The following is a 14,240-nucleotide window of genomic DNA, read 5'->3' on the forward strand; positions in this document are numbered from 1 at the left end:
GTGAAGTTTTGAAAACTGAAAATATTCACATAAAATCAGCCAAAGTCCGAATTCCAAAGTACTCAACTGTGACCAGGGGAGAAGTCAGTACTGTACCTTTCAGCCCAGTACTGAACCGTAAAAGTAATCCTTTCCGGGTTTACTATTAATCAGTATTTTCTCCATAGGAACCCATTGTCTGCTTTTCTATGAAATTTCTTTCAAGTGTCTACTTTTGAAAACTTGAAACATTCTTTAAAAATCACACGAAATTCTGAAGCGCAATAACCTACCTGGTTTAAGTCAAGACCCCAGTGCTGGCCCTAGGAGACCAGTGCTGGATTATAAAAGTAACGCAATCGTAATTTACCTGCAACCTGAATTTTCTCCCATTGAATAACATAGTCAGATTTCCATTGAAAAGTTTCTAAGTGTTAACTTTTAAAACAGCTTTATATTCATGAAAATTCACTACAGTAACTTAAACGTTTTTGCTAATCTGGTTTCAGCTTAGACCCCAGGACTGAATCTAGGATCTAGTCCTGGAACTACCAAAGTAATCTATAAAGTAATCAACTGTACTTATATGTGGAAAACCCACTGAGCTCAATGCTATAGTGTGTTTTAGGTTTATGTTGCTTACTTCCAATACTGTATCCCTTGTGTGCACAACCTTTATTGCTCCTTTGCAAAGAATTACATGAGAGTACTCATTACAAGAAAAGTATATTTTTATAACTGTTGGTTCTAAAAATAAAACAACTATAACTGGATATAAAACAATTGGCCTGGAGTTCAGTCCTTGAGTGTGTGAAACCTTATGCTGACTGAGTGTGTACAACAAATGCTTGCTTGCAGCCAGACTTTGTTGCTGCTGGGTGTTCTCTGCTACAAGGAAGCTTGGGGAACTACAGACACCAGAATCCCCTTAACTACACTCACCTGGGCTGAAGTGCAATCCCGCCCACCGCACTACTTTACGGCTCGAGGCCCCCGCTTAGCAGAACGCGTGCGGGCGGGCGCCGGGCGAAGCCCGGGCCAAGGGCGGGCCCGTTTGAGCCCGTACGAGAACGACCGAGGACGAGACGGGGTTCCCCCCTAATATCTCCACTATGGTGCATGATTTATACCCTGCCATTTGTTGTAGATTATCTAATTACTAGCTATCATTTACACACTCAAAGATGTAGTTGTTCTAAACCTCATCGGAAATTACCACTCCTAAGGCTGGGAGAGGCAGGAAATCAACTAATGGTGGGTCAATAGTGGGTACCCTGGACCAGTTTCTTGCGAGAGCATCTTCCGTTCTGGCCCACGAAATAGAGCTGACAGAAAGAAGATTGCCACTTGACCCTGCTTTCAACAAACGGGCATCAATGGGAAGTTTGGCCCAGACATCTTCACCAAACCCCCTACAAAATATTGATCTTACAAGGCCAGAAGGCAATGACGTGCGAGAGGGCAACCAACAATTGCAAATTGCTGGAGGCTGGCCTTGCAACCCAGTATGTGAAGCCGCCATGCTAAAATCTAGAAATGCCCCTAACCTTCACACTGTGCATTCTGGACCTCCAACATTAAGTGTCAAAAGAAAAGCTAAAATTCAGAAATTTGATGAAGTAGGGGGAAGTACAATACCACCAACTCCGCATAGTCCTGCTACATGCCAGGCCATCACGGAAGAGCCCACATCGATATTGAGTCCTGGTGTTGTGTTTCCCGCTGAGTTGGGATTGGACTTTTGGACCAAACTTGAACACATTTTTTAAAAGACATGTCTCCCCATTTATGACAGACTTAACTTGATAGAAAACAGGCTTGCAAGTCTCTAATTATCATTTGCTTCGGCTTAGGCACGGGGTGGGAACCAGGATAAAGGGATAACAGAAAAACAAAAGAGATTATCTAAGCAAACTAATGAATCTGAAATTCCCTCTACCCCTCTGCCTACGAGTAATGCAGCTGATATCAGTGCCCCTGTTCTAATCCTACTTCATCTCATCTAATGATATTGCAGTGACTAACCACATTGTGTTGAGTGGAAGGGCAGAGATAGAAGATGGGAGCAGGGCTATAATTGAACAACGCCAAGCGAACAATAATATTTCTTTCAGATTCTGTCTTTCAGATACAAGCTTTTTTGGCATAAAGATTATCTCCAGTGTGGAGTTTCTCATAGTGAGATAGCGTTTTTCTCTGCAGCTTTTCTGGCATTCAGAACACTCATAAGGTTTTTCATCAGTATGGAGAATCGCTTATGGTTAGTGAGGCTGTGCTTATCAAATAGGAATTTCTGGTATTCACAGCATTGGTAATGTTTTTTCCCTGTGTGCGTCTGCTCATGTAGAGTGAGATTGTGTTTTAAATTGATGCTTTTCTGGCATTCAGAGCACTAAAATATTTTGGTGTGTTTTCTTATGGCGCTTGAAATGATCTCTTCCTCTGAATCTTTTCTAATTTTCTTCCCCAGTGTGGATTCTCATATGTTTAGTGAGATTACATTTAAGGGTGAAAAACATTTGGCATTCGGAGCACTGTTAAGGTTTTTCCGCAGTGTGGGTTCTTATATGCTGAGTGAGTCTGCCTTTTACACTGAAACATATCTGGCATTCAGAGCACCTATAAGGTTTTTCCCCAGTGTGGGTTCTTATATGGTGAGAGAGACTGCCTTTTTCACTGAAACATTTATGGCATTCAGAGCACCGATAAGGTTTTTCCCCAGTGTGGGTTCTTATGTGATTATCAAGACTGTTTTTGTGGCAGAAACATTTTTGGCATTCAGAGCACCTATAAGGTTTTTCCCCAGTGTGGGTTCTTATATGCTGAGTGAGATGGCTTTTATCAATGAAACATTTGTCGCATTCAGAGCACTGATAAGGTTTTTCCCCAGTGTGGGTTCTTATATGCTGAGTGAGACTGAGTTTGTATATGAAACATTTCTGACATTCAGAGCACTGATAAGGTTTTTCCCCAGTGTGGGTTCTTATATGCTGAGTGAGACTGAGTTTTTCTCTGAAACATTGCTGACATTCAGAGCACTGATAAGGTTTTTCCCCAGTGTGGGTTCTTATATGCTGAGTGAGACTGAGTTTGCCTCTGAAACATTTCTGACATTCGGAGCACTGATAAGGTTTTTCCCCAGTGTGGGTTCTTATATGCTGAGTGAGACTGAGTTTGTCTCTGAAACATTTCTGACATTCAGAGCACTGATAAGGTTTTTCCCCAGTATGGGTTATTGCATGTTGAGAAAGACTTCTTTTGTCAATGAAACATTTCTGGCATTCAGAGCACTGATAAGGTTTTTCCCCAGTGTGGATCTTTGAATGCCGCGTGAGAGTATGTTTTAAACTGAAACATTTCTGGCATTCAGAGCACTGATAAGGTTTTTCCCCAGTGTGGAATCTCACATGTGCAGTTAGAAGTGATTTAATTTTGAAATGTTTTGGGCATTCAGAGCATTGAAAAGGTTTCTCCCCAGTGTGGGTTCTTACATGAAGAGTGAGACTGTTTTTGTCAATGAAACATTTCTGGCATTCAGAGCACTGAAAAGGTTTCTCCCCAGTGTGGGTTCTTATATGAAGAGTGAGACTTCTTTTCTCAATGAAACATTTCTGGCAATCCGTGCACTGATAAGGTTTATCCCCAGTGTGGGTTCTTATATGCCGAGTGAGACTGTTTTGGTCACTGAGACATTTCTGGCATTCAGGGCACTGGTAAGGTTTTTCCCCAGAGTGGATTCTCATATGTTTAGTGAGATAAGATTTACGGCTGAAACTTTTTTGGCATTCAGCACACTGGTAAGGTTTTTCCAAAGAATGGGTTAATGCATGTTGATATAGACTCGCTTTGACACTAAACCTTTTCTGGCATTCAGAGCACTGATAAGGTTTTTCCCCAGTGTGGATTCTCATATGCTCAATGAGATAATATTTACTGATGAAACTTTCTTGGCACACTGAGCACTGAGAGAGGTTTTTCCCAGTGTGCATTCTCTCAAATTCAGTGAGATGAGATTGATGGCTGAATTTTTTTTGGTACAGGTAACTTATTTCCCCAACTTGGGTTATTTTGCTTTGATTGAGGCGGGTTTGAACACTGAATTTGTTCTCACAGCCTGTGTTTTTATAAGGTGTATTTCTAGAGTTACATTTAGTTTTCTCTTGCTTATATGCCACCGTAAGATTGAACTAGATTTTAGAGTCTGGCTTGTGTAGATAATGTTCAGTATTCATCTCTAAAAGAAATTGTGTGTAATCTGCTTAACATTTGAATTAAGCAAAATATGTCTCGAAGCAGCCCTGTAAAACCTGTTGAAATGTTTCTAGCAGATAAAAGTCTTTTGGTTATAGCCTCTCCGGCAGCAACTTATTTTGTGACTGAAGTTTTTCTCAAATCTATTTGTATAGGTTCTTAGCAATGCAGTGATAAGGTGTTAGTCTGATATTTAATGATTAAACTGAGAAGTACCTTTTTGCACTGACGTAATGGCAGTAACTGAAAACATTAGAACATGCACAGTACTATTGTGGCTCACCAGTCGCAGAACATCAGTTAATTTTACCCTTTCTATGTTTGGTGTAAGGTGTAGTTCTGAAGACGAGGATTTATTTACATTAGCTATAGCGCAACGGTGCTCATTTAATCCATTTTTATATTTAACAGTTTTACATATCACTGCTGCACAACAGAATGTTGAGGCGATTTACATAGAATTACAGAACAGTACACAATAAAAAGGAAACAATCTGAGATGGTCATGAAAACAATAAAGTTGTGAATTTTTAAGGTTTTCGCCACAGTGAGCAGAGTGGGTCGAAGTGTTATATCCAGAGGCAGATAGTCTCAAACTTGTGTAACTGGTTAAAAACGGTTGTTGAACAAAGGTGATTTTCCAATCTTTTGGTTGTTAACGTGTCAGCTACGGAGTCTTCTTGGAGCGTCTTTTCTTTGATGGTATGCAGAAGAAACCTTTTGTTGTAACTTTCTTTTATGCAGTGTGTGCTTCCTCTCTAGAATTACATGATGCTTTAGATGAACGTTATTCTGTCATGCTGAGGCAATTTGTCTTTCTGATAATATTTCAGATGAGGATGCTGAAGTGGTCTTTCTACATTATTTCTGATGCTGTGTGCACAGATATGGCTTTGCTCTGGGTTAATGAAATGCAAAATTAGAGACTTCACTTACAGGTAGAGTACTTTCCTCGCCACACTTAAATTTTTGGAAATTATTTAAACGTAGAATGCTGGATGTCCTTCAGTTTTTCAAAATAATCCTTCTTATGGCACTGACATTTAGTGGCTTAGTGCTAAATCTTGCTTTCTTCGTCCGTAATTTCAATCACCTACAGTATTAAAATTAAATAGTTAATACATGTACATTTCCAAAAATAATAATTCACAAGCCAAATCAATGCAGGATTTTTAAAATGTTGAGCTGTTTTTCAGACAGAGCAGAGTGTAGAATGGTAGCCTGAGAGTACTTGGATGTAGGAGTGAGGATTTGTAGAATTTTCAGCATTTTATTAAGCTCACAAAGGATACCCTAGGGAGTTGTAACATAGAATCCCAAAGGCAGATATTAAAGTCATATGGACTGGCACCAAACTGATATTAAAATAATATACACTATTAATTAATTTGTAATGCAGATTTCTGGGACGGGAAGGACTCCGCCACGGACAACAGGCATTCTCCCCTGCCCTGAGTTACCGCCTACTTGTATCTGGTATCCTGACTTTTGAGTTTTGGCCTCTGCCTCAAACAAATCTATTATGTGCTGCGAGGACTATGCCTAGACCTATCCCTCGACTATGGTCCAGAGTATGAATCAAGGGCAATAAAATGAAGGCGTACTTTCATGTGTTCATTTTATTCCACCTGATTATCAGTTGTTAGGTTTTTCTGCGCCTGGAATTACTGGGTGCAGAAAATCAGGACACAATTATTTTCCAGACAGAAAAATTAGAATGAAAAGACGCATAAGACTCTGGGGGTGCAGCAGAAGCAGCCAAGACTTATGTTGTTTTCTTTACTAACTGGGGGAAAAACACAATTCTTCCCTCTGTTGGTGTTCACAGTCGTTGTCGGCCTATGATTCGGCATTGAGTGCAGAGCGTATCGAGTAGAGCCGAGGGGCCGAGCCGAGGAGGAGTTAACGAGCAAGAGGAGCGGAGCTTGGGACGACTGCCCGGGTTTGTTTTTTGACCAGTTCCCGCTCCCGAAGGTTTCTCCCGCTTCACCCGCGTCCTGTTATACGGGCGCTTTAAGTTCGACGGATCTGTTTTGGGGGCAGGAACGGCCACTGCCGGCACCGCAGTGCTAAGGCACTGCTGGTGCTGCTCGTGCGGCGGACGCTGCAGGGGTAAAGGAGCCTTGGCCTGCGGTGCTGCGGCTGTGACGAGGGACATGATTTTCAAGGACCACAAAAAGAGGAGTATAAGGACCTATCATTCATAAATGGGCAACACCATAGCCCAGGTACTCAGGTACCTGGAAGTGGGAGCGCGGGAGCAATTTGGGATTTATTCTTCAAAACCTCGCAATTAAATCTGGAAGCTTTAACATATCAGTCCAACAAAATGGAGGTCCAAATAGATCTCTTGACGGCTATGGCATCCTCTGTTGCCGGAATTGAGCAGAAGATAACAACGCCAAATAATTTAATAGTAAGGGCACAATCTCAGCCAATATCTACGTATGCAGAGTGTAGTTGTGCCCCGCTAATTAACAAACTTGCTACCATTCCGGATATTTTAAAAACGATAATTGACAATGTAAAAGGGAATTTTCCTAATGTGGGAATTCAACCCATCAAGACCGACTGCCCCTCTAAAGATACAATAAAATGTAAAGACAATACTGTTGTTGTTAAAGAAAAAATAGATGATAAAACAAAAGATCAAGAAGTGATACACCTATGCTGGACACAATCAACATTGACAAATGCAGCTCCAGAAGTTCATCTATCAAAAAGACAGAGGAAAAAACAACAGAAAGCAAGAAATAAAGCTTCTAAAAGTATAAAAAATACAAATTCATCAGATATAGGGAGATTGAACACTGGAAACAACCATGACCAAATATCATATTGTGAAGGTGAGGGTAAACAAATGTTACCAACAAAACCCTTTTACCCTCTATTTAATAAGGATATATCGGAGGTAAAAGCAGTTATGAAAAATAAATGCTTAACACCTTGGCTGCTAGGTGTTTTCCCCTCCTGTGCTGCACCTGCTTGAATACTATGGTTTCATGACGAGCTCAGCTCGTCATCAGCACAGCTCAACTGTGCCTCATGACGAGCTGAGCTCGTCATGAGCATCGAAGGGGTTAAACAAGCAAGCTGATAGTATGGAAATGGTAGAGAATGGGAAAATTCAGTCCTTAGAAATGCTGCAAGTGGAGGAAAGTAATAAGCAGGTGGAGAATAAGCCATCACAATTGGAAACAAATAGAGCAAAGAGTGAGGGTATTAGAGAAGATGAAACGAATAGAGATTTGTTAAAAACCTGGAAGGATATTAAATTACCACAAGATCTGGGAACCAAAACGAAGCAGTTACATAAACATCGACAATCATGGTCTCAAACTGTTAGTAATCATAATGGAAGGTTAATTGAACATGCTCAAGGTGAAAATAGGCTGCAACAAATTAAATTAAATAACCCAGATAAAAAAGAAGGAGTGGTGCAGGTAATTTTTATGCCAGAATATCAATCTAGGGGTAAAAATGATATCTTGACTCGTGGGAACATATTAAAATTGTGTAATGCAGTACCCTCATTAAAGAAAATTAAATGTACCTGCATAGAATCAATTGAATTAGACACATCAAGAATAATAATCGCGAATCAACATTAGTAATTTGGACATCTTCTACTGCCGCCAGCCGTATTATGCAAGAACATAATCTCTTTCAGAACTGGGGATTAAAAATAACTCCCCTGCAATCTTCCTATCCTAGCCCTTTTGTTTCAACAAAATTACAAAATCATAACCAAATGAGAACCGAGAATAATAAGAAATACTCCATATTAAAAAACCCCATAGGTATGACCAACAGGCATCTTTTAAAATAATTAGAGGGAAAAAATAGGAGAATTATTATTTGACACTGTCAAATTAGGTTGGCTAACAGCAGCCCTCCATAATGTCAGGCAGGATTGACATCTACAATCTGAAGTTTCTTTAAGGGGGCCAACAATTATGAATGAAAGGGTCCGATTATTTCGTGGAATATAAATGGCGTTCAAGCAAAGATTCAGAATAACCAATTAGCTACTTTGTGCTGTTTTCAAATCATTTGTTTACAAGACACTTGGGCTTTAGTTCCTTTTAGATTGGAAGGGTATAGGTTTATTACTCATTAGCTAAGAGAACAAGTAACTATGGCAGACCTTGTCAAGTCAAGTCAAGTTATAAGATTTGTATAGCGCACTACATACCCAGAGGGTTTCAAGGCGCTTAGGAAGGGGAGGAGGATTATTTGTCAAATATCCAAGTTTTAAGCTGCTTTCTGAACACTAGGTGATTCTGGGTGAGGCGAAGGTAAGCGGGGAGTGAGTTCCATGTTTTGGCAGCCAGGTATGAAAAGGATCTGCCTCCCATGGTGGACTTGTTGATGCGAGGTACAGTGGCGAAGGCTTGGCTGGAAGAGCGAAGTTGGCGGGAGGGGGTGTAGAAGGACAGTCGAGAGTTGAGGCAATCTGGTCCGATGTCGTAGAGTGATTTGTGTGCGTGGGTGAGCAGTCGGAAAGTGATCCTCTTATTGACGGGTAGCCAGTGGAGGTCTTTAAGGTGACCAGAGATGTGTTCGTTGCGTGGGATGTCTAATATGAGCCTGGCTGAGGCGTTTTGGATTCGTTGTAGTTTCTTCTGGAGTTTAGCGGTGGTACCTGCGTAGAGGGTGTTTCCGTAGTCCAGTCGGCTCGTGACTAGAGCGTGGGTGACTGTTTTCCTTGTTTCGGAGGGGATCCAGCGAAATGTTTTTCTGAGCATGCGAAGAATGTTAAAGCAGGAAGAGGATACGGCGCTGACTTGTCTGTTCATTGAGAGTGAAGAATCCAGGATGACGCCAAGGTTCCGTGCGTGGTCTGTCGGGATGGGTGCTTTTCCAAGGGCTTCCGGCCACCAAGAGTCGTCCCATGCAGAGGGGGATGTACCTAAGATGAGGACTTCTGTTTTGTCTGAGTTCAGTTTCAGACGGCTTTGTTTCATCCATTCGGCGACTTCTTTCATTCCTTCGTGTAGGTTAGTTTTGGCGGTGCTGGGGTCCTTGGTGAGAGATAGGATCAGTTGAGTGTCATCCGCGTAGGAGATGATGTTGAGGTTGTGTTGGCGGGCGATGGCCGCGAGGGGGCTCATGTATACGTTGAAGAGGGTGGGGCTGAGTGAGGATCCTTGTGGTACGCCGCAGATGATTTCAGAGGCCTCGGACTTGAAAGGTGGGAGGCGGACTCTCTGGGTTCTTCCGGTGAGGAACGAGGTGATCCATTCCAGTGCTTTTCCTTGGATTCCGATGTTTCTGAGGCGTTGTAAGAGGGTGCTGTGGCAGACTGTGTCGAATGCTGCAGAGAGGTCGAGGAGGATGAGGGCGACTGTGTCTCCATTGTCCAGTAGAGTTCGAATGTCGTCTGTTGCTGCGATGAGGGCGGTCTCAGTGCTGTGTTTGGCTCGGAAGCCAGATTGTGAGGGGTCGAGTGATTTGTTGGTTTCGAGGAAGGCGGCGAGCTGGTTGTTGACAGCTTTCTCGATGACTTTGGCCGGGAATGGAAGAAGCGAGCTAAAAATGGTAAGTGAAATGGACGTCCCAAGTCAAAAGGATGATCTAATTGTCAAAATACGATACAAGGAGCAAAATATAATTAAATCTCATGTAGTAATCAACGTATATAATCACGAAGAACAATGGCGACCAATTTGATAATTATGATAACGCAGCAACTGGACAATGACACCCAAACTGAGATTATTATTACCGGGAAATATAACATGAACATGCTATGGTCTTACGATAGAGATGTTGAAATACAATGGCAAAATTACTTATGGTCAATTCCAAGATTATCATCAACAATGGGCATGAGGGAACAAAAGAATGAAAAAATCGGAAAGACTCTTGTAAAAGAATTATACATCATAGGTCTAAGGGTGCTAAATGAGCAATTTCCCCAAGATTCGCCATCAGCATGGACTTTTCAAGAAGGGTGTCATAGGTCTAGAATAGATTATACCATAGCATTGTTGCATCTATTTCATACATTTCTGTCTTATCAGATAGTGGGAATAGATATAAGCAAACCACGATCAACAAATAATGGAGTTAAACCTAAATGGCCTAAGATTTGAAAACGATATGACACTTCCGGGAGAAATAACAACAGTAAATTATAAGAAACTTTATTGGTCAGATAACACCAAAGATTCTATTACACACACTGCGCAGGCAATTGTTGATTTTCACTTCGAAGGAGATTATTCGAATGCTGTCGAAAAATGGTCTTTCTTCACACAGCAATTAATTACCAGTCAATCTCAATAATATGCTAATAAAGGTTAGTGGAGGAAAAAAACAGCATGTTCATTGGTGAAAATTTAGTTTGAAAGCCATCAATTAAAAAAAATACGTAACAGAATCCTGAGATTGGTAAAAAAGTCCCCAGTTAATTTAATTTACAGAGTAAAACTTAAAAAGATAAATACAGTAGTAAGGAAAATGGTCTGGAAGGACAAAATGCAAGAAAAGCAATTGTTGTGGGCAAAAGCTCTATATGCTTGCAAAAGGAGTAATTCAAGAGCCTTCTGGATTCTAGTAAACAAACTGAGTAGATCTAGTAGGAAATCTACTTCATCAACATTAACTGAATCTGAATGGGTATCATTCATAGATATGCATTTGAATCCTACTCCTAAAATGGCTGTGAATTCTACTGATTGGGCTATGAATTGGAGGAGAAAAGAAAGATAACTCAAAACCAAGTATGTATATTAACAAAGAATCAGAGATCCAATGGCGCCCCAGGCCCAAGTGGGATTCCCGCTGTGTTGTATAAGGAGAAAGCATCATATTAGTCGAGCTATCTAACACCAGTATTTAATCATGCTCTCCAATCAAGAACAGTCCCCGAGGCATGGAAGGGATCTATAATTTCTCCTATATATAAAAGTGGGGATTGGTCCCTCCCGTCCAATTACAGATTAATTACGCTCTAAGATACTGAAGCTAAATTAGTTGCATCGGTTCTACTTAAGGAGTTAATTGATTGGGCTAATGAAAACCATTTAATTCCACCGAACCAATCGGGTTTGTACACGGTCAAGGTACAACAACAAATGTGTTAACACTGGGAATTTTAATGGAAAAATATCAAACAAAAAAATAGCCATTATATTTAGTCTAGTCTAGTCTGGATATTTGTATTGCGCAAACATATCACATCCCGTGAGGGAGTCTCATGGCGCATGCGGACAGTCCCAGAAAAAGGATGGTGAATGATCCTAAAGATGAAGGCCTAGCTAAAAAGCCATGTTTTCAACAACTTTCGGAAACTCATGTGTTCGATAGTTGTACGGATGTTTAGAGGAAGTTTGTTCCATAGGAGTGGTGCCATATAGGAAAAAGCGCGTCCACCATTTCTAGCTGTTTGAACTCTAGATGGCGTGAGTTGGAACTTAGAGCTAGATCTCAGTTCTCGACCAGGCTGGCACCATGTCAATTTTCGGTTCCAGTATTTTGGTCCTATGCCGTACATATGTTTATGAACCAGACACATGGTTTTAAAAATGGCTCTTTTTTTTACAGGGAGCCAGTGTAGACTTTTTAGGCATGGCAGGAAGGGGGATCGTTTTGGTAGTCCCAGAATCAGACGAGCAGCAGTGTTTTGAACAACTTGTAATTTCTTGATATGGCACTCATTTATGGCAAGCAAAAGGGAGTTACCATAATCTAACCTATTTATTATGAGGCCCTGAACTAGGACTCTGCGTGCTTCTTTTGGTATCAATCGCTATCGTCCATAAAAAATCAATCCACATCTCAACCAGCTCTGACGTCAACCTCGCCAACTCTGAACACCTTCACTTCCAGATCCACATCGACCCCAAGACCACACTCAGAGGCACCCTCCTTTACAGACCACCAGGACCCCACGCAAAATTCAGTGAAGACATCACGGACTTCATCACTCCACACGCGCTCCCCTCCAAAGATTACATCCTTCTGGGAGACCTCAACTTTCACCTTGAAAAAAACAACGACCGCAACACCACCACCCTCTTGGACAACCTCGCCAACCTCGGACTTAAACAACTGGTCACTTCCCCCACCCACATCGCAGGTCACACACTCGACCCCATCTTCACCTCCAGCAATCATGTCTCCTTCAGCCACACTACGGATCTCCTCTGGACTGACCACAGCTGCGTTCACTTCACCTACAACAAGCCGAAACCCACCAACCACCTCCAACCAACTCTGCAAAGAAACTGGAACAAAATCACCATCGACCAGATCTCCTCATCGCTCCTTCTAAACACCCCAGCCCACTCTTCTAACCCAGACCAAGCCGCCGCCAACTTCACCCTATGGTTATCCAACACCGCCGACATCCTAGCACCACTGAAAAAACGTCAACGCAAACCTGGCAGCAAGAAGGCCTCATGGTTCAACGATGATCTTAAGAAGTCCAAGAAACTCTGCCGCTCCCTTGAAAAGGCCTGGAAAAAAGACCCAACCACTAGCACCAAGGACGCCTTCAAAAACGCCACCCGCACACACCACCAACTAATCCGAAAGGCCAAGAAAACAGCATTCAAGGATCGACTAGACAACAACGCCCACAACAGCAAGGAACTTTTCAACATCGTCAAGGAATTTACCAACCCGTCGGCCAACTCCAACGACATCACCCCTTCTCAAGCCCTTTGCGACTCCCTGGCTTTATTCTTCCACAACAAAATTGCAGACATCCACAACAGCTTCGACAACCAACCCGGAGACCAACCCACCCAACCATATGCTGAACATTCTTCCCCCTTGAACGACTGGAACCCAATCTCCACTGAGGACACCATCCGCCTGATGAACTCTATCCACTCAGGATCCCCCACAGACCCATGTCCTCACCACATCTTCAACAAAGCAGACTCAATCATAGCACCGCACCTCCGAGACGTCATCAACTGCTCCTTCAACTCCGCCACCTTCCCGGAAAGCTGGAAACACGCTGAACTCACCGCCCTTCTGAAAAAACCCACAGCTGACCCCACCGAACTCAAAAATTACCGCCCCATCTCGCTCCTTCCTTTCCCAGCTAAAGTCATCGAGAAAGCTGTCAACAACCAACTCGCCGCCTTCCTCGAAGCCAACAAATCCCTCGACTCCTCACAATCTGGCTTCCGAGCAAAACACAGCACTGAGACCGCCCTCATCGCAGCAGCAGACGACATTCGAACTCTACTGGACAATGGAGACACAGTCGCCCTCATCCTCCTCGACCTCTCTGCAGCCTTCGACACAGTCTGCCACAGTACCCTTTTACAACGCCTCAGAAACATCGGAATACAAGGAAAAGCACTCAAATGGATCACCTCATTCCTCACCGGAAGAACCCAGAGAGTCCGCCTTCCACCATTCAAATCCGAAGCCACTGAAGTCATCTGTGGCGTACCACAAGGATCCTCACTCAGTCCCACTCTCTTCAACGTATACATGAGCCCCCTTGCGGCCATCGCTCGCCAACACAACCTCAACATCATCTCCTACGCGGATGACACTCAACTGATCCTTTCTCTCACCAATGACCCCAGCACCGCCAAAACAAACCTACACGAAGGAATGAAAGAAGTTGCCGAATGGATGAAACAAAGCCGTCTGAAACTGAACTCAGATAAAACAGAAGTCCTCATCCTAGGTACATCCCCCTCTGCATGGGACGACTCTTGGTGGCCGGAAGCCCTTGGAAAAGCACCCATCCCGACAGACCACGCACGGAACCTAGGCGTTATCCTGGACTCTTCACTCTCAATGAACAGACAAGTCAACGCCGTATCCTCATCCTGCTTCAACATTCTTCGCATGCTCAAAAAAACATTTCGCTGGATCCCCACCGAAACCAGAAAAACTGTCACCCATGCTCTGGTCACGAGTCGACTGGACTACGGAAACACCCTCTACGCAGGTACTACCGCTAAACTCCAGAAGAAACTCCAACGAATCCAAAACGCCTCAGCCAGGATCATATTAGACATCCCACGTAACGA

The 14,240-nt window shown here is 42.7% G+C and overlaps 1 protein-coding gene and 1 long non-coding RNA gene across 2 annotated transcripts in view; both read right to left on the reverse strand.

The window, feature by feature from the left end:
- Positions 1-2,516: 2,516 nt before the first annotated feature.
- On the reverse strand, positions 2,517-3,968 carry LOC147737173 (uncharacterized). The gene has a single exon (XM_086923021.1). The coding sequence runs from the start codon at positions 3,966-3,968 to the stop codon at positions 2,517-2,519; it is 1,452 nt and encodes a 483-aa protein (XP_086779147.1).
- Positions 3,969-4,589: 621 nt separating this feature from the next.
- LOC147737174 (uncharacterized) overlaps positions 4,590-14,240 on the reverse strand; it is a 52,074-nt gene continuing 42,423 nt past the window's right edge. The window contains exon 7 of the long non-coding RNA XR_015295539.1: positions 4,590-5,323. This is a non-coding gene — a long non-coding RNA (uncharacterized LOC147737174). The remainder of the gene's footprint in view (positions 5,324-14,240) is intronic.

Source organism: Lissotriton vulgaris, chromosome 1_1 (genome assembly GCF_964263255.1).
Source record: "Lissotriton vulgaris chromosome 1_1, aLisVul1.2, whole genome shotgun sequence".
NCBI classification, from domain to species: domain Eukaryota; kingdom Metazoa; phylum Chordata; class Amphibia; order Caudata; family Salamandridae; genus Lissotriton; species Lissotriton vulgaris.

Excerpts from the sequence above, each read along its gene's own strand:
- LOC147737173 (XM_086923021.1), bottom strand. The coding sequence starts at position 3,968 with ATGCACACTGGGAAAAACCTCTCTCAGTGCTCAGTGTGCCAAGAAAGT.